General features: G+C 44.0%; 1 protein-coding gene across 1 annotated transcript in view; it reads right to left on the reverse strand.

Moving 5' to 3' along the window:
- The window catches only part of NDC80 (NDC80 kinetochore complex component), a 33264-nt gene extending 13879 nt beyond the window's left edge, over window positions 1–19385 (reverse strand). The window contains exons 1-10 of the mRNA XM_084780276.1: window positions 19244–19385; window positions 17428–17537; window positions 16284–16361; window positions 14329–14452; window positions 14059–14231; window positions 11313–11415; window positions 5142–5231; window positions 2546–2639; window positions 1162–1268; window positions 239–383 (exon numbers count right to left, since the gene is read on the reverse strand). Of these exons, the coding sequence (XP_084636402.1) occupies window positions 239–383; window positions 1162–1268; window positions 2546–2639; window positions 5142–5231; window positions 11313–11415; window positions 14059–14231; window positions 14329–14452; window positions 16284–16361; window positions 17428–17528 (1015 nt within the window). The 5' untranslated portion in view covers window positions 17529–17537; window positions 19244–19385. The remainder of the gene's footprint in view (window positions 1–238; window positions 384–1161; window positions 1269–2545; window positions 2640–5141; window positions 5232–11312; window positions 11416–14058; window positions 14232–14328; window positions 14453–16283; window positions 16362–17427; window positions 17538–19243) is intronic.
- Between the last annotated feature and the right edge of the window lie 61 nt (window positions 19386–19446).

A 19446-nucleotide genomic window follows, 5' to 3' on the forward strand; every position in this document is an offset into this window, starting at 1 on the left:
CTCACAGAAATCCGCCTGCCTCTGCCTCCCAAGTGCAAGAATTAAAGGTGTGCACCACTCTGTCTGACTGAGGGAACAAATTCTCAGTCTTATAATCCATGTACTAACTACGTAATAGTTTGTTATAGCAGAAAGTTCTCACAAAGGAAAAGATTACCCAGCTGTTTACCAATGAGACAAGTCCACAAAGGCGCAGAGGCCCACTTCAGCGGCCTCTTTTACCATTAGCTCTGCTTACCTACTCTACTAATTTCATCATCAAGGCCACTCAATTTCTGGTCCAGAATGGATGAATGAGACTCCAAATTGCTCATGTATGCTTTATACTTTTGAACATCTGCTTGTAAGGAAGCTCTCAGTTTCTTCAATGATATCAGACGATTCTTGAAATAAAGAACATATTAAATTATTTTCACCAAGAAGCATTCTACATTTTAAAGAAATCAGTATTAGTTACACTTATCTTAGAGGAAGCCAAAAAGAACTAAAAAATAACTATGGTATTACTACAACTTAATAATTTAATGAGACTTCAAACAGTTTAGGATAGGGAAAAACCAAGGAAAATGTAGAAACAGAAGTACTTAATATCTGATTACTTCACAGAACAATCTGGGTGCTCCACTAGTGAGACAGAAGTGAAAGTTAAGATGCTGCTGTCAGGGCTGGAGAGACAGCTCAGGGTTAAGATGAGCACTGGCTGCTCTTCCCCAGACCTGGATTTGATTTCCAGCACCCACACAGTGGCTAACCACCATCTGAATCTTGAGTTCAGGGGACCCGACACCCTTCACAGGTCTCCATGGGCACGGTTATCATGTGGCACACACATGTGCATGCAGGCAAAACACCCATATACACTTAAAAAAAAAAACTCTCCTACTATCACCCTGCTTTTATGAAACCACGTACTTTATACGCAGTTTGTTACCGCTGTTTTCATGAACTAGACTTCAGGCGTCTGGAGAACAGTGCCCCCTGTACACTCCAGGGACCTTGCTCTATGATGAAAGAGTCTTTCATCACACCCTGAGTACCACCAGGCCACGACTGATGGGCCACAGACACCACACGTGGGCTCACTGAAAGGTCTGTAATGTATAAAAGCCCTCACCTTAAAGAAGCTTGTTTGTTTACCCATTTAAAAACACATTTACTAACCGGTTCTTTTTCTCTTTCTTGCTCCAGTCTTGCAATCTGTTCATTTAGTGCCTTGTTTTCTGCTGCTAATGATTCCAGCTTGGACGCATCTACCTTATACAAATCCTCTGGAGACAAAGCCAAACACCCCATCAGTATCGGCCCCAGCGCTCCTGAGGGTTTCGGCATCTTCCTCCCTCACCCCGCCAACACCGATGCAGCAGATGCCTTCTGTGACAGCACGCCCTTGCTTCACTCCATGGAACAACCTGCTTCCCTTCAGCCGCTGACCCGGGGCCACAGTGCTTGTTGCCATTTATTTGCCTGGCAGCCCCTCACTTGCTTACCGTCCTCCCTGTCTCAAGAATACAAGCTCATAAGGCCAAGATCTTCTCCATTACGGTGCCTAAACATAGTAGGTATGTAATAAATGTGTATCTGAGTGGATTAATTTAATTATATATAGAAATGTTAAATAACTCAGAAACTGCTTTTCATAATAAATCAAAGTGAATTTTGCGTGTGTGTGTTATGTATGCCTTGAGTGTGCATGTGTGCTGTAGAGGTCACAGGCTGAGGCTGTGTGCCTTCCTCAGTTATTTTCATCCTATGCTTTTAGATAAGGTGCCTGCTTCGGTTGGACTTGGTCAGCAGGCTCTAGGGACACAGTCCACCTGCTGAGCTGGGTGCTTTTATGAGTGTGGGATCCAGATTCAGGTCCCCATGCTGGTTGAGGATGTACTTTATCGACTGAGCCATTTCTCTAGCCTCGACTTTTGCCTTTTTGGATGTATCCACCTGTTCCCTGTCCCACGTGCACAAGCTAGAACTGTCCTCTTTGCTCTTTAGGATGAAGCACTCCTGGGAATACTTTTGTTTTTCCCTCTCATTTTTTATGCTGTGGTTGTCAAGGTGATATTTCCCTATCACTAGGTATCAATGAGCGGAAAATAATTTATTTAGAAACACAATGGCCTGTTAACTTCCCCCAAGTTTTAATAGAGAGACTTCATATATTTTCCATAAGTAGTGCTGTAACTTCTTAAATATTAAAGCATGTACAAATATCTTCTGTGTCCTTGCAAAGAGCATTTTGTACTTTTTTGAGATGGGGTTTATCTATGTAGTCCTCAGTGTCCTCAAACTCACTTTGAAGACGAGGCTGGCTTTGATCTCAGCAACCTGAGTACTGGGATTAGAGTTATGTGCCACCAGTGTCCGGCCTACTTGGTGTTTTATTACATTGCTGTCTAGTTTGCAGAACTCCTCCTGGACCATGCGTTTCTTAAGCTCTGCAGCCATCGAGGGCTACGACTCAGGCTGAGTAGGCCTTCCGTCCACCTCGCTGTAAAGCAGCTGGCGAAGCACCAGGCACGGCAGGCAAAGCAGCGCAACAGGGACTCACTCAGCTTCGACTGCAGCTCCATGTTCATCTCCTCAAAGCTGTCGGCCCCGGACATGAAGCTCTCGTAGCATTTTATGGTGTAGTCCAGGAACAGCTGGTGGGTTAAGCACATTTTAAAAACAAAGACATGAATCTTTAGTTTTTTTTCCCCCCATACTGGAGATTCAAATTTGCAAGAATAGTAAGCAGTTATATGAATTTCTCAGAACAAGAGATTAAAAACCCGTCATTTGCTGTGTTGTAAAGATGCACACAATCCATTACTTGTAACTATGAATGGGGATGAAAATACCAAATTTGGATAGAGAATATATTTTGAAGCCAACTCGGGAAGCTCATGTTGAATAAATGTAATTCAACATAAACTGAATAAGCTTAGTCTTCTTTAAGACGAATGCTGGGGCTGGAAAGACCCAGGGGCTGAGCGCCCTCGCCTCTCTTGCAGAGGACCTGGGTTCGCGCCCACATGGTGCTTCACCGCCACTCACAGCTTTAGTCCCAGGGTACCCGATGCTCTGACTTCCCTAGGAACCAGGCAAGCATGTGGTACACACACGTATATATAGGCAAAGCATTCATAAACATAAGAAAACAAACCAACCAAGCCACCAACCGCCAGCAACAACAACAAAAAAGAATGGTGGAGCACGGGAGGCAGAGGCAGGTGGATCACTATGAGCTCCAGGTCAGCCTGGTCTACAAAGCGAGCCCAGGACAGCCAGGGTAGCAGAGAAACCCTGTGTCAAAAAAAAAAAAAAAAAAAGCAAGCACACTGTAGCTTGGGATGGCTCAGTGGTTAAGAGCAAGCACACTGTAGCTTGGGATGGCTCAGTGGTTAAGAGCAAGCACGCCGTAGCTTGGGATGGCTCAGTGGTTAAGAGCAAGCACACTGTAGCTTGGGATGGCTCAGTGGTTAGGAGCAATCGCTGCCATCGGAGAAGACTTGGTGTGGTTCCCAGCATCCACATGGTGGGTTACAACTGACCACAGACTCCAGCCCAGAGGACCTGACCACCTCTTTTGGCCTACACAGGCACTGTACACATATACACATACAGTACACAGACATACATGCAGGCAAATCACACACACACACACAAAATATAAATACATTAACAAGCCAAAACAAAAGCACTGTGAGTAACTTCTGTGCGTCTCGAAGACTGGCAGAACAAAACAGGAATGGAACGGACTGATTCGGTCCAGTTAGCAGAGAGGGACTCATTATGAATGTCAGAACACAGCTAATAAACCTGTGACTACAATGACACTGTCACTGGCTACAGGTCCCTTTGCACCAACCGTGTGCTTACTAAGAAACCCTCTCACTACCTTGGGTTCAGGGCACCCCTGAACAGGCAGTAACACTCCTGTAGCCAGAGGGGCACTGACGGTAAGTTACTGCGTCTCCCTGGCACTTAAGTTTATTTCTTGTGGATCTGTCAAGAGTGAATCAGCTTCCCCAGGTTTTCAGTCTGGGGACCGATCAGAAGCTGGTAAAGCTGTCGTCTGTGACAGTGTGCTGTAACTGAGAAGGTGTTCAGTGGTTCCAAAAGTGCTTCTGTGGTTACTGTCATCTTGTGTGGTCAGGAACGTTCACTGGCTTAATCTTTAGGCTGAAAGCCAAGAAAGCTAATAGCTGAGCCAGGAAACTGGGGTAGAGCTAAGTGTAGTCTGGTATGGGCTGTGCCATGGGTGACTTGCCCTGGGATTCGGTTGTTACTGCTGAGCTGCTGAGGACTGAACCCAAGGCTCTGGATGTATCAGGTGAGGGCTCTCAAGAGTTCTGCCTCCAGTCTGAGGAAAGGTTGAAAGACTCTCAGAAGACTCTCCAGCTTGGATCATTATTTAAGCAGAAAAGTGGCTTATTCTTGTTTTAAAAAAGCGTATTAAAACAAACAAACAAAGACCCAACAACAGCAGCAGCAGCAGCAGCAGCAGCAGCGCAGGGGTAAAAGGCCTTACTGTACAAGTCTGACCCTCTTGATTCTACACTCGGAATCTGTACTGGGAAGAAAAAAGAACTCCTGAAAGCTGTCCTTTAATTTCACATGTGCATGTTTGCACGCGTGCGCACGCACATTTTTTTGGGATTTATTTTATTTTATGTGTATTTTGCAGGTATATTTGCCCATGTCACTAATCCCAGCATTTGGAAGCGAGAGGCAGAGAGATTTCTGTGAGTCAGGAGCCAGCCTGGTCTACACAGAGAGTTCCAGGACAGTCAGGGATACATATGAGAATCTGGCGACTTTGCCAAGGCCACCGCTGACACCATCTCCAGTACCTAGAGCTACCTGACCCCTGACCTCTGGAAGGAGACTAGGCCCACTATGTCTTCTTATTAGGAATTCACTGACTGTTTTGTGAAAATCCACACCAGAGCTTCTGTTCAGAGGACCAAAGCTCCACATAAGGGTTTTTACACAAAAAAATTAAAGAGGCTAGAGTACGTTAAAAAACAAAAAACAAAAAAAAAACAAAAAAACTTCAAAAATTTGTTAGAAAGCAAAAGACAATTTCTATAAAAGAATAATTTTTAGTTAACATTATCAAAGCACTCGCTATGTATTATTTACAATAATGTATAATATACCTTATTATGTATAATTCCATCTTCAGTTTCTTCTCCCCAAGGCTGCCCATCATCAAATAAAGGTGAGCTTTCTTTCATGGCAGTATGAATCTTAATTAGAACACAAACAACACATGAGTTGATAGTTTGTAAAATTCACTTGTTTGAGAAATTTTAGAAATATTTAAACATACAACTGAAAATTCTAAAAAGAGAGTTTATCGAGTCTTAAATGTGACACTTCATATTTTAATAATTAAACATCGAGATTTGCTATTACTAAAACAGTGAGAGCACATACTTTATTTTATTTTTACTTTTTTTGTGTGTGTAGTGTGCGTACATACAATACAGCATACATGTGGCAGCCAGAGGAAATTTTAACATATTACTTAATTAAATTATTCACTAGTTAACTGCTTGTTATATAAATTCAAATATAAACTTTATGCTTTTTCTCTCTTTTTTTTAGATAGGGTTTCTCTAGGTAGCCCTGGCTGTCCTGGAACTCTAAATGTAGACCACACTGGCCCCAAATTCAGAGATCAGCCCTCCTCTGCCTCCCGAGTGCTAGGAGTAAAGGCGTGCGCTACCATGCCCGGCTTAGTCCACAAATATGAACTACAGATTGCACTACAGATGTTTAAGTTAGAAAATCCTAAGAATGTGCTTGCCTGCCGTAGTATTCAGGAGGCTAAGGCAGGAAGGCTGGAGTGTTCCGGCCAGCCTTGGACACACAGCAAGACCTCGCCTCAGACAACTAAATGTTGTCGAGAGCAGAGATGTGACTTCAGGAAGACATTGTCCTTCGCTCAGCCCGGGTGGCTTGTCCTGCCACCTTTCCCTATGTTGAAGGCATCATGAGGCTAGGGCAGATCCAGGAGAGCAGGAGCAGCTCACCTTTGCCTTTACCAGGCTGCAGAGGGACACGTTTCATGAAGTCTGAGAGACGGGGAGGACAGACTCAAGAATCAGAATAGGGCCTCTGCCTCATCGCCCAGGTCTCTGCTGCCTGTCAGCACTGCTATACAAGGGCGGAGGAGAGGCTTACTGGCGCAGGCCACACTCAGATGTGCAAGCTGTAGCTGTCTCTCCAGGACAGCATAGTGCTGCACTCAGTGTTGAAGTAGCACTGACTTTAAGATGTAAAGAGATTAAAGCACATTTATCGCTGCTTTTATTTTAGAGACAGAGTCTCACTATGTAGCTCTGACTGGCCTGGAACTAACCCTGCCTTGTCTCCTGAGTGCTGAGACTAAAGGAGGAAGCCACTGCCAGGGCTCTTGTTTATGTTTGAAAGAAAAAAAAAATTAAATTGGCTGTGGTGGTACAAGCATGTACTCCCAGCACTCAGGGAGGCAGAGGCAGGAGGATTGCTGTGAGTTCAAGGTTAGCCTGCTCTACAGAGTGAGTCCAGGACAGCCAATACCACACAGAGAAACCCTATCTCAAACAAAAGAAAACAAAAACATAAACAAAAAGAAAATCTAAAAAATTTAAAGCACACATCTGCATACATCTATGTGTGGGCATGTGCATGTGAGTGTAGGTGCCTGAAGAGGCCAGTGGACCCCTAGAGCTAGGGGTACAGGTAATTAAGAGCTACCTGGAACCCAAATTCTGGTTCTCTGGAAGAGCAGGAAGCTCTCTTAACCAAGTCACCCCTCAAGCCCTTTACTAACATTTTTTGAGATAGGGTCTCACTCTGTATCCCTGCTGTTCTGTACCTCAACATGGAGCCCAGGCTAGCCCTGTATTCATTGCAGTCCTCAACATGGAGCCCAGGCTAGCCCTGTATTCACTGTAGTCCTCTCACCCCAGCCTACAAACGTGGAGCCCAGGCTAGCCCTGTATTCACTGCAGTCCTCTCACCCCAGCCTACAAACGTGGAGCCCAGGCTAGCCCTGTATTCATTGCAGTCCTCTCACCCCAGCCTACAAACGTGGAGCCCAGGCTAGCCCTGTATTCACTGCAGTCCTCTCACCCCAGCCTACAAACGCTCATCACAGGAACAAGTCACTATGCACATCTTCAGACGTAGAATGGAACCATGCCCCACCCCTAATCATGGTATTTTCTCATAGGATGCTGCCACCATGTGTTCAGGGCTCAGGAGATCTAAATCAGGGCCTAAGCATCATCGCTACAGAACTCATGCGACACTGTGACGGAGCTTGTGGAACTTCCTCACTTAGCCTTTACAAACAGCTGTGATGCCAACACATTATGTGCCAAGCTCTGAGCAGAGATGCAGCGGAAGAGTGAGGCACGGAACCAAACCACTTGTAAAATATAATCAATCAATCTGGGAGCAGAACAATGGACAAATGGAGGTCACCAACCAATATATATTCTATATAGTCACGAGAACAATGTTTTTGGAGCTGGAGAGATGGCTCAGCAGGTAGGAGCACTGGATGCTCTTCCTGAGGATTCAAGTTTGACTCCGAACATCCAAGTTGGCGGCTCACAAATGCTTGTGACAAAAGTTCTAGTGGATCCAATGCCCTCTTCTGGCCTCTAAGGCCTCTGCACAGAGGTACACATGGATACATAAATTAAAAAAAAAAAGGAACATTTTCAATTGTTCCTACAACCATTTTTTTGAGGGGGTGAGTGTGGTGGGCAATGGATTGAATCCAAATCTTGTACTTGCTAGACAAGCATTCTATCCTTCAGCTCCATCTCCAGCCATCAATAGCTGAACCTGTTACAGCTGTATGTACCATGCTAAACCATGCTAAGTCCATCACTGAGTTACTTATTCTTAAGTCTCTAGGCTGGCCTGGCCTGGCCTGGAAGCTGTGATTCCTCGACCTTAACTTCCTATGTAGCTGAGATTACAGGCTTTCATCACTAAGCCTGGTGTCAAATACCACTCTTGAGATAAAAGCAGATTCACTTTAGTAGGAAAAATACCATATTCTATCTGAATATATCATGACTAAATAATAAAAAAGCATTTATTTATAAATAGCGGTAGTAATAGAAAATAATTTAGAATAGGTGTAAAACAATTTATTAAAAATAGTGAGAAAGCTGGGCGTGGTGGCTCATGCCTTTAATCCCAGCATTTGGGAGGCAGAGGCAGGCGAATCTCTGTGAGTTCGAGGCCAGCCTGGTCTACAAAGTGAGTCTAGGACAGCTAAGGTTACACAGGGAAACCCTGTCTTGAAAACAAAACATAAACAAACAAACAAACAAAATAGTGAGAAAAGAGGGTGAAAGAGAGAAGGCGGGGTGGTTAAGAGCACCCGAGTTCAATTCTCAGCACCCACATGGCAGTAGATATACCATGTTCATACAGATACACATGTGGGCAAAGCACCAATGCATAAAGTAAGATAAAATGATAATAAAAAATAAGAACATCTCAGCAACAATAACCTAGAAATATAATTAAAACCTCAAAACAAATGGAACTTTAAAAATGTTGCATGATATGAAGGAAACTTCATTTTCCTGAAGAAACAAACGAATAAATAATAAAATTAGTAGTATGCCAAATGGCAATGCTCAATATTGTCAAGATGGCAATTTTCCCCCAAAACGTTTTGAGTGCAATTTGAAACCAATGACAGGACGTTGTGTGTGTGGACTAACAAGACACAGAACTTTAATATCTGTAGAGGGGCCATGCTCTGCGGACTAGCAGATCCTGGGGGGCTGCTGCTCAGTCAGTCTAGCCAGGGAGAGAGTACAAGGACCAGTGAGAAATCCTGTCTCAGAAAACAGCTGGGGAGGATGGCCAAGCAGGTGAGGCGCTCACTGTGCAAGCACGAGGACCTCAGCCTGCATCCCAGCATGACAGAAAAGCTGAGCAGGGCTATGGGTGCCTATAACCCCAGCAGTGGGAGGTTGGGTGGACTGCTGAGGCAGGAGGATCATTTCTGAGTAGGGCTTTCTGTACAGTCTAGGCTGGCTTCAACTCTCTGCATAGCCTGAGCCCTCAAGCCCTGAACTTCTTCTTTTGATCCTCCTGCTTCTGCCCCCAAATGTGGGGATCTCAGGCATTGGTCACCAAGCCTGGTCCAATAAACGATTCTCAACAACGGAATAATATATCATATAAAATCAGAAGGAAAAAAAGGAAGGGGGTGCTTAGACTACAGGCAAGCTGGTTTCTCTAACCTGTCCATGTCTGATCCACAGAATGACCCTCATGGGCTGAAGGTACAGCTGTTCCAATGCAAGGCCAGTGTGTACACAGTCTTGACTTTGTCCCCTTCACCCTAAAGCAAATAAAACACCACCAGAACCAACAAGCTGCCCCAAACAAAAGAGCATTCTTGAAAACTAATTTAAAAACAAAAGGAAGAGAGTGCTGAAGAGAGGGAGGCAGCAGCTCCCGCCAACCTGAGTTTGACCCCACAGTTGTCATGGTGTGCAAAACTTGTATGAAACTTTATATCCAACTTTAAGAATGAAAAATAAAAACACATAAAAAAATAGCTATATTCTTTGTCATGCTGTCCACTATTAAAAGCATGAACAAGAGTTGGGTGCAGTGGCACACACCTCCAATCCCAGCACTCAGGCGAATCTCTCTGTGAGGTTGAGGCCAGTCTGTTCTACAAATCAAGTGCAGGACAGCTATGGCTCCACACAGAGAAACCCTGACTCGAAAAACAAAAACAAAACAAAAAGGGTCCTGGATCAATAACCAACTCCAAAAGGTTGTCCTCTGACTTTCACATGTGTGCCATAACATAAGCATATCTACACACAGCGATAATAAGTTTTTTAAAAGATTTATTTATTTTACATATATGAATGTTCTGTCTTCATGCAAAGTAGAAGAGAGATTCAGATCATATGTTGTGAGCCACCATGTGGTTGCTGGGAATTGAACTCTCGACCTCTGGAAGAACAGATAACGATCTTAACCACTAAGCCATCTCTCCAGCCCCGCAGAGATAATAAATTTAAAAGCCCTTTGAAAACAACAGGGCTGGGAGGCACAGCTCAGTTTAAGAGTACTTGCACAGAGAAACCCTGTCTCGAAAAACAACAAACAAACAACCCCCCAAACCAAAGCAACAACAACAAAAACCAAATAGTAAGATGTAAAACTATGAAAAAAAGCTGCTTTAAAAAGTCCAAACAGGTAAAGAGTTTAAAACAATAGACGCGGCTTCTTTGTGCAGTCCAGGTTGGCCTTGAACTCGGAAGGCCGCCTGCCCCTGCCTCCTCCATTCTGGGACTGAAGGTCTGCACCTTCTCACCTGTCACTGACTAGTTTTTAATAGCTACAAGTTTCCCTGGAGGCAGATTTGTCAGTATGTAGCAAAAGCTTAAAAAAAGAAACAACAACACAGTCATGCGCTGCCTCCTGAGAATGAGCAGCTGCTTCTGTCGTGTGGCCCTCCTACTGCACCTACACAAACCTAGTCAGCGTAGGCCCGTATTTGAATGTGGTTACCTGATCTAGCCAAGAGACAGTGTTTGTGAGACTGCTTCTGGAATAAGATGGTACTGTTTTACAGTAAACATCATTTGTTTTAAATTAGTTCACTCTAAAATAAGTGAACACGTTAGGCAGCATTAACTCCGTGTGCTATATATACTTGGATAGGCTGCAGCACAGTTTATATCAGACTCATCTGAGACACAGGCAGCCTCTTCAATGGCTTCAGCACTAAGTGATGGAAATAGTCATATCTATGATAACTTTATGGAACTATCATGTCATCCATCAGTGGCTGAAACATCTGTAAGCAGCACATGACTGTACACACTTTACAGAGTAAAAAGGACTTTGAAACCCATACCCAGGGCTGAAGTATAGCTGGGTGGTAAGACACGCCCTGGGTTCAACTTCTAATACCACAAGACCAAATTAAAATTATATCCAAAGAAAATGATGTTTATCTGTAAGTCGGGAGAATATTCATTCTATTTGCAATGAACACTGATTTCATTTTGTAAAAGAGGAGAAAATGAATTTCATGAAGAACTATGGAATCATCTTTATCTAAGCTGTAACACCTCAAGAAAAACGACTCTATGTCAGGCAGAGCGTTTCCTTGCTCATCTTTCTCTAATGCTAAGTTTGAAGAGCTGCAAATCAAATGTGCTTTGAAAACTTAAGCAGAGTTTGAGACAAGTTGCAAAAGTCAGATTGGGAGAAAAATAGAAAACTTTTGTGAGAAAACCAAACCAAAGGTAACATTTAAACTATCAATTAAATACCTTGATGCAGTCTATTAGCCACACCAAGGCTGCCACGATGTGAGGCCAGGTGTGAGGGGCTCCCACTGTATACATGGAACTCTTGGACAGTGCAAAGGGATACCTGTGAGAAATCAGGGGGGAAAAGAAGCCGCCGCATTAGGAAGCCATCCAGCGTACGGCCACGCTGTAAACGTTATTTCCTCAGATGAGGGATGAGATGAGAGCCGTATCCACGCTTTACAAATACAAGCCTGGGCTGAGCACAGTGTTTCTAACTATCCCCAGGCCTAGGCCTGGAAGCTTCTAGCCTCTGTACAATTTAATTTTCTGTAAGCCAAGACCTTGAAGGCCTCAGCTTCCAGACTCCGTCTGCTAACCTAGGTCTAGAATGTTTTCAGCCTCTGAGACTTACTGCTGAATAAGCTTACCCTTTTCTAGTTTTGTTTACATACGTATAATTTATGTATATGGATATTTTGGCCGCATGTATGTATAACATATGTGTGCCTGGTGGCTGCAGAGCCCAGAAGAGGGATCGTTATATATGATTGTGAGCCATCATGTGGGTGCTGACAACCTGAGTCCTCTGAATTCTGGCTGGCTGGTTCAACTCAGCTGTTCTGTCTCAAAACTCTTTTGCAAGCTGACTAATTCAAACTGGCTTTTCTCCACTTCTCACTGAATTGCTCTGCTTGGAAAAACTGCCTCTGAAGTCCACAAACTGAACTTCAGGAACTCAAATGCCCTCAACTGAGCTGTACTGAACTCCCAAACTCTACAGCGCCATCTCCACAAACTCTCTCTGCACCATCCTTGGGTAGCCCCGCCTCTCTGGACCAGTGCAAGTCATCTCTGACTCATTCTGTCAATTCTTCCTCTGATTCGTCACTTTGTCTGTCCCTCAGTTAGACATCATTGTTTGGGATTAAAGGTGTGTAACAAAGGCGCTGTATTTCAGCCACAAGGACTAACCGTGTATCCTAAGGGAGTGCCTGCATTCTACCCGGATCACACAGACCTAGGTCTTAGGATGTGGTCCCTTACCAGAGTAGCCATGTTACTGGATTAAAATTCCTCTACACGACACTAAAAGTTACATTTTAAAGATCCATATATACCTGCATATTTGAGTCTACCCTAGTGAGCTTACTCATTAATGATTTTTGTATTTATCCACAATCCACAAATTACTTCGCATTTACAACTCCTTACATTCCAGCGTTTAACAACCGAGTACAGCAGGCTTCTCTTTAAAAACCTTTTTTATTTTCCTAAATTCAGTGTACTTCTATTACACATTAGTGATTGTCTGTCACTGAATCTACTTCCTTCCCTGTGTTTCTTCTTCTTCATCACTATTATTATGATTATGTTTTTTGGAGACAATCTCACTCTGTAGCCTCAGTTTCCCCATGTGTTACAGGTGTGCAGCACATTTCAGTCTGTGCTTTTTTTACGCTTTTTAACTTTATCTCTGTGCTAGTTTGTTTGGTCAACCAGCCACAAACTAGAGTTATTTGGAAAGACAGAACCTCAATAAAGGAATTGCCTCCACTAAGTTGGCCTGTGGGCATGTCTGTGGAGCACGCTCTCACGTGACGACTGATGGAGAGGTGTAGTCCACTGTGGGCAGTGCCACCCTGGGCAGGCGGTCCTGGGTTGCAGGGAAAGCAAACAGAGAAAGCCTCGGAGGACAAGACAGTAAGTAGTCCTCGCTAGGGTCCTGCTCGAGTCTGTATCCTCACTGCCCTCAATGATCAGTGTTAACAGGGACACAACCACATAGACTCTTCCCCACTTGGTTTTATTCTGTGTTTTATCCAAGTATCAGGAAACCAAACTCAGATGATCTCATTGTTTTCATCAATAGAGCTTACTGTCATGGCTTTGCTACTATAAACTGTGGTGACCAGGCTGCACTTTGTTTTGAGGCAGGGTCTCAAAACCCTGGTATTCACCGTGTAGACTAGGACAGCCTCAGACATCCCAGGCTGCACTTTATATCCCTCATTGTTTGGGCCTCATGCTCTCCCAACCAGAGTTCTGTACTAGTGTGCTGCCACGGCCTGACTTCACTCTGCAGAATTCCTGTGGGGACTTAGTCCCCTGAGTCACACCAATGATAGAGACGAGAACTCTGGGAGGTAGCTGCCAGATCCTCACGAACGAATCTATTCCTGTGTTAATGAGCCACTGAAGGAGCGCAGTTGTTAGAAATGTAACCTCTTCCTGGCCACGTGAAACCTTCTAGCACAGCATGACCCACCAGAAGGCCCTCCCTGAGGAAGAGGCTAAGTAGATGCTGCTGACATGCTTTTGGGTTTCCCATCTATCATAACCAAGAGCTAAGCCACTCATGTCTCCCTCTCCCTGCCCCCCCTTGTGTGTGTGTGTGTATGTGTGTGCATGCATGCACATGTCATTAAGGTGAGGTGCAAGCTCAGAGACCTAATGTACCAAGTAGTCTATTATAACTTGGCACACTGCCTGTGAGCCACTGCATGGCGCCCTGGGAGCACAGGCAACGCTGCAAGCGTTATACATCATCGGGCACTGGTGTTTTGCTACAGAAACAACAAAATGTCAAACACTCCAGTATCTATCAATTTTCCTTTCTCTTCAATTGATCCTACAAATGCTGCTCACAGCACTCATCTTAAAACTAAGTCACTAATTCAAACTATGCATGAGCCTATTACAGGCGTTCGTTTGCGTCTTCTCTGTGCTCTGATAAGATCTGTAATTAAGGAAAAACATGACATACCCAAGGTCTTTAAAAATTCTTGGGACCTCTTCTTCGAACTTTGTATCAGGAAGTTCGTATGATGGGCACAGAAAGCCAAAAAGAAAGGCGAAGATCTTTAGGAAATCTTTAGTAGACGGAGCTTGAAGAGACTTCATGGAGACGCTGTACACATAGCCATTCTCTGTAAGAAACTACAACCATTTTTATGAAGCACTGAAAAGATATGAAGGATTAGGAAAAATATTGGAAACAAAAACACTCAATTCAGAAAAATAAATTATAGACTACCTCATAGAGCTGTCGAACACACTGCTGAATGAATGCTTTGTCATTAAGCGGTCGCGGGTCCTTGATCTTTTCAGAACTGGAAAATATACCCAGTTGACTATTCCTGGATCCATGCCCGCTCGTCCTAGGAGCAGATTTTAAAAAGGCAGTGAAAAATATTCTTACTACGTTCAAGTCTACATTATTTCTCTCTCTCTCTCTCTCTCTCTCTCTCTCTCTCTCTCTCTCTCTCTCTCTCACACACACACACACACACACACACACACACACACACACACACACACACGGGCAGGTATCTCAGCGAGTGCTCTGCTCAGCACCCAGCATCCAGCACCTTACACACTTCCATTCTATTTACCCCATGACAGCCCCGACTTCTACTCCCTCACTTGTCCTAAGAGTTAACATTCATGAAAAATTTAAAGCAGCATTTGGCCTATATGAAAACCCAATAGCTACTAGATTTTTTTTTTTCTTTCTTCCGAGACAGGGTTTCTCTGTGTAGCCTTGGCTGTCCTGGACTTGCTTTGGAGACCAGGCTGGCTTCAAATTCACAGAGATCCACCTGCTTCTGCCTCCTGAGTGCTGGGATTAAAAGTGTGTGACACCAAACACTGCAAGTATTAGATTTTATAAGTATTCATTTGATTTCTATCAATCAATCCTGAGAACTGTTCTAAAAGGATACCACCATTACTCCGATTAAATAAGATCTATTTTTATTCATGTGCAGTGTGTCTATACAGTATATGCCACATGTGTGGGAGTGCCTATGTGTGCCCTGACAGGGGCATCAGATGGCCAAGAACTGGAGTTAGAGGTGGCTGTGAGCTGCCCAATGTGGGTCTGGGAACTAAATTCGGGTCCTGTGGTAGAGCAGTGAGCGCTCTTCACTAGCGAGCCACCTCCTGTTATTTCTACTCTCCTACAAAATGAATTCAAAGCACAGGTAGGTGAGGTTATACCTCAGGTCATACAAGTAACAGAATGTCTCCTATTAATCTGTACCAAACTTTCCTCCATCCAGACAACGGCTGATGTAGTCTAGAAAGAATGCTCCAAGGAGTAGCTAGGTGCCACTAAGTCAGATCTATTTCCACAATGAACTGAGACACTATGTGTCCTTCTCATGCTCACTCTCTCATAAGCACAGTTTTCTGGCTGCTCCCGGGGTCTGAATGCGGCACAGACACACACTTAAGCCGTCCTCCATTAACCTGGGTATTAAAGGTGCCTGCAAAAGTGGGAGACCACATTCTACTCATCAATGAATCACTTTGTATCACAAATATCCTAATTCTGTTGCATTTATTTATTGTCTGCGCACGCGTGTGTGCATGTACAGAGAGACAGGCGTCTGGGAGCCAGAGGGCAACCTGCAGGAGGCTGTCTTCTTCTACCATGTGGGACTGGGGGGCTGAAAGCAGGTTGAGCCATCTTGCTGGCTAAGAAGGGGTTTTTTTTGCTTTTTAAAGAAATATTTCTCAAAATTAAAAGTATTTTATATTTTCTAACTATGTAATGAGATTATTGTGATTTAAACTGGGTTTATATGATATTTTCTTAGTTTAATTTATAATTAGCACCAAAAGGTAGAGACCATAAAACAAGAGCTCGCTGGAGTCACCATTAGCCTTCAGAGCGCAATGGTGTTGAGACGTAATGCTGAACTCGAGGCCAGCCCTTCTTTTACCATCTGATGCTACAGTTTCTGAGGACTGGTCACAGAACCGGGCACAGGCGTGACCATTTCCTTATTGCTACAGAGCAGTCTCTGAATCTGCTCAATATGCTCATCATGCTCATCTCTAGCATCATGTAAAGCAGGTACCATCTAGAATTTTAACCTTCTAAACCAGGAAAACTGGATTATAACTTTTGTCTCAAAAGCTCTAAGGGAATCAATGAATGTCTATAAGAATCTATTCATTAAATACAATTAAGAACTTCATTACCTTTTACCAAATATTGAGACTTTTCTTTCAGATGTAGGTTTGTGTGTACTCAGCTTTCCAAAGGTTGATCTCTCTTTGCTTAAAAGAAAAATAAAATACAACACTTTAAAATAAGTACAGCCATTTAAGTCATATTTTCTAAACTATGAAAAAAATGGCAATGGTAATTTTTTTTGCTTATAATACAACTGAATGCACAAAATCTTTTGTTGTAAGCAATGTGCAGTGGTACAAAAATGTGCTTCAGGTATTAAGATTTGTAAATAGTTCCAACTTCCAAAAGCTGCAGAGGCTCAATCCATACAACTCCAAGTGACTTAAGAATGGCTTGTACGTGGACTTAGAGGATGTGGGCACACAGTGGGTCAGAAACATCCTCCTATTAACTGGAGGAGCAATGCTCAGAGTACAACACTAATGTGTACAGTAACAAGTTCTTTGGTTGGCTGTTTTGGAACCATGGCTGTGCTCTGTAGGCTATGGAGCTCACAATATAGTGCACACTGGCCTTGAACTCACCTGGAGCTATTTTCTTCCTAGAGCCTTTGAATACTGGGATTGCAGGTGTGTGTGATCACACACCGCCATGACAGCAAGTTCCCTTAAGACTCTCCCTTCCCCTCCCAGACCTGAGAAAATAACTTTATAGCTTATCACCAAAACAAATAATACTTCTTTCATTTTATTGCCACATTTGGTAGTCAGAAACACCTTAGTAACTTAAGAGTTGAACCCTAGTGTCCGCTTAAACAGTTTACTTTTAAAGTACAAGAGGAAAACGGGAGCCATGAAAGGGCATCAGCAATCCTTTCACGGCACGGCTGGTAAGGCATCTGACTTTGGGAATCAGGAACAATGAGATGAAACCTAGCATCATGCCCACTGTTAGATTTCATTGCCGGGTCTCAGTCCAGTCCTACTGGGAAGAGACACAGGGATCCCATGCCCGAGGGCCTACTATGGAAAGTAGTTTAAAAGATTAATATCTGCCCTGTCCCAGGTTAACAAGGCTATTTTAAAATATAACAAATGTCTGTGTCTTAATTGATTGCTAGCCAGGCCTACAAATAATACATATAATTTAAAAATCAATATTGCCCTAGCAGTAAAGTATGCAGCTGAGAATCCCAGTGGAGGCACTTACGTCTGAGGGGTATGAAGGCCTGGTTTATTGAGGTCCAGGGATCTTAACTCCTGCATAGAGAGGCGGCCAGCACCACCGGTGGAAACCGAACCACGCTTCATGCTTACGACCTAATGCACGATTTCAACAGTAAGCAACAATTATCATCTTTATCCTCAGGAGAAATGTTGGTTCTGTTTCTTAACAATTAAACTTTATTATATAACCCAACTATCTTACACAAGAGGGAAAAAAGGTTAAAGGGAAACATGAGTGAACCTTCCAGTATCCGTTCCACGGGACGGGCCCCTAGGTGTCTCTGGACTGCCAGCTGGTCTGGCCTGTTCGAGCTCGGTCTGAACCCGCTGCCTCCCCCTCGTCCTCTCTCTCACCGCACAGGCCGGTCTCCTCCCCCCATTGAGGGTCAATTAGAAACAGAGTAATCCAGGTGGAGTGTCGAGACCCCCCTCCTTTCCTGAATTCCAGGCCCAGGATGGCTCTACCCAGTCTATCTCAAGATTAATCTCAGGGAGTATCAGTGGTGTGTCCAAGGGCAAAGCCCACCAAGACTGCTTTCACCTGTGACAAAACCTGCAGTCCTTGCACACATCCCGTTTCTTTTAAAATAATTAAGACCTATATACACAAATATACATATATACAGGTATGTGTACAATACCTCATATTAGGGTAGAAATATAATGTGTGAAGAACAATACCAAATTTGAATTCCATTTTAATGAATCAAAATTAAACCTACTTTGCATTAATATACAAAATTCTCTATCAATGAATCAAAATTAACCCTATTTGTGAGTAATGATTAAGGCCTTAAGTTGAGAAGTAGATTCAATAATCTACTTTTTGTCCTATCATCTCTACATATCTCTATATAGAAAAAGCGACTTAGTTTGCTCCTTTATGACACTCTCTTCCCTGTGTGCTACGTTTACTTGTTCATGTATACTGAAGTCCTCACCTATTCAAAACGTGTAAACACTGAACGTGCACAACGCAACACAAAACGAACAGTGGATGATCACAAAATTTCTGCATGCCACCCTGACCACATCACTGCTATCGCTTGTGTCGCTTTCAGTGGTAACTCACGAGTTGCCTGACAAATCTCATGTTCCTTTACTCCCCTCAAACTACTTCCTCTGGTTTAAAAAAAAAGTGTGTGTGGGGGGAGTCATTCTGTTTTTCTAACGTCTATCTCTCCTGCTTTACACTTAACCTGTTGCTTCTCGGTTAATTCTCAACAACTGTCTTTATCTCCCTTTCAACAAAGATAACCATCCGGCCTACAGCATGATGCCCAGGCTCCTTCCACTTTCAAAACACAGCATCACACGTATGTCTATGTCGGATCCTGTCCCCTTCTCGGCAACATTAGACACTATCCACTCAGCCTTTACAGGAAGCCTGCGCGGGCTTCCTTAGAGGGCTATACAGACCCACTTTATTATTGTTTTGCTTTGAGCCGCGCATGGGAAGCCAGGCCCTCTAGCGCGCCAGGCTGCGCACTGAGCCACATTCCCACCTTGCTTTGGCTGCTCACATTCATTCCACTTAACGGTACTCTCAGGATCTCGCCGTTTCCCAGACTTTTAAGATGCAGCATTAGGCCGCGAACGCAGCACACCAACCAGCTCCTCCCTGTCAGTGTCCACCTCGTAAGCAAGCCCCTCTCCTGCTACAGACATAGCCCGCACAAACTTACTGACCCGTGAAAGCAGAGCCCGGCGGGCTGCACCCCAGGTTGCCCCTGCACCCCCAATCAGCTCGCGCACCGCAGAGCTTGTTTGCACAGAGCTGACCCCGCGTCAGCAGTTACCTTCCTCCTGGCGTCTAGACGAGACCCAGCGCCCGACTTTCAGTGAACTGCACAACTGCAAAGGAAAAGCAACCGCCAAAACAACAACAACTTCCGTCTGGGCCCAAAGAAGGGCGGTTTGAATTTTTTAAAATCTCCGCCGCCGTGACGTCAGAACTCCGCGGCGGCACGCACGTGCACTTCCTCCACGCCGGTCCTTGGCG

The sequence above is a fragment of the Acomys minous genome, assembly GCF_964271855.1.
Source record: "Acomys minous genome assembly, chromosome: 4".
NCBI classification, from domain to species: Eukaryota; Metazoa; Chordata; class Mammalia; order Rodentia; family Muridae; genus Acomys; species Acomys minous.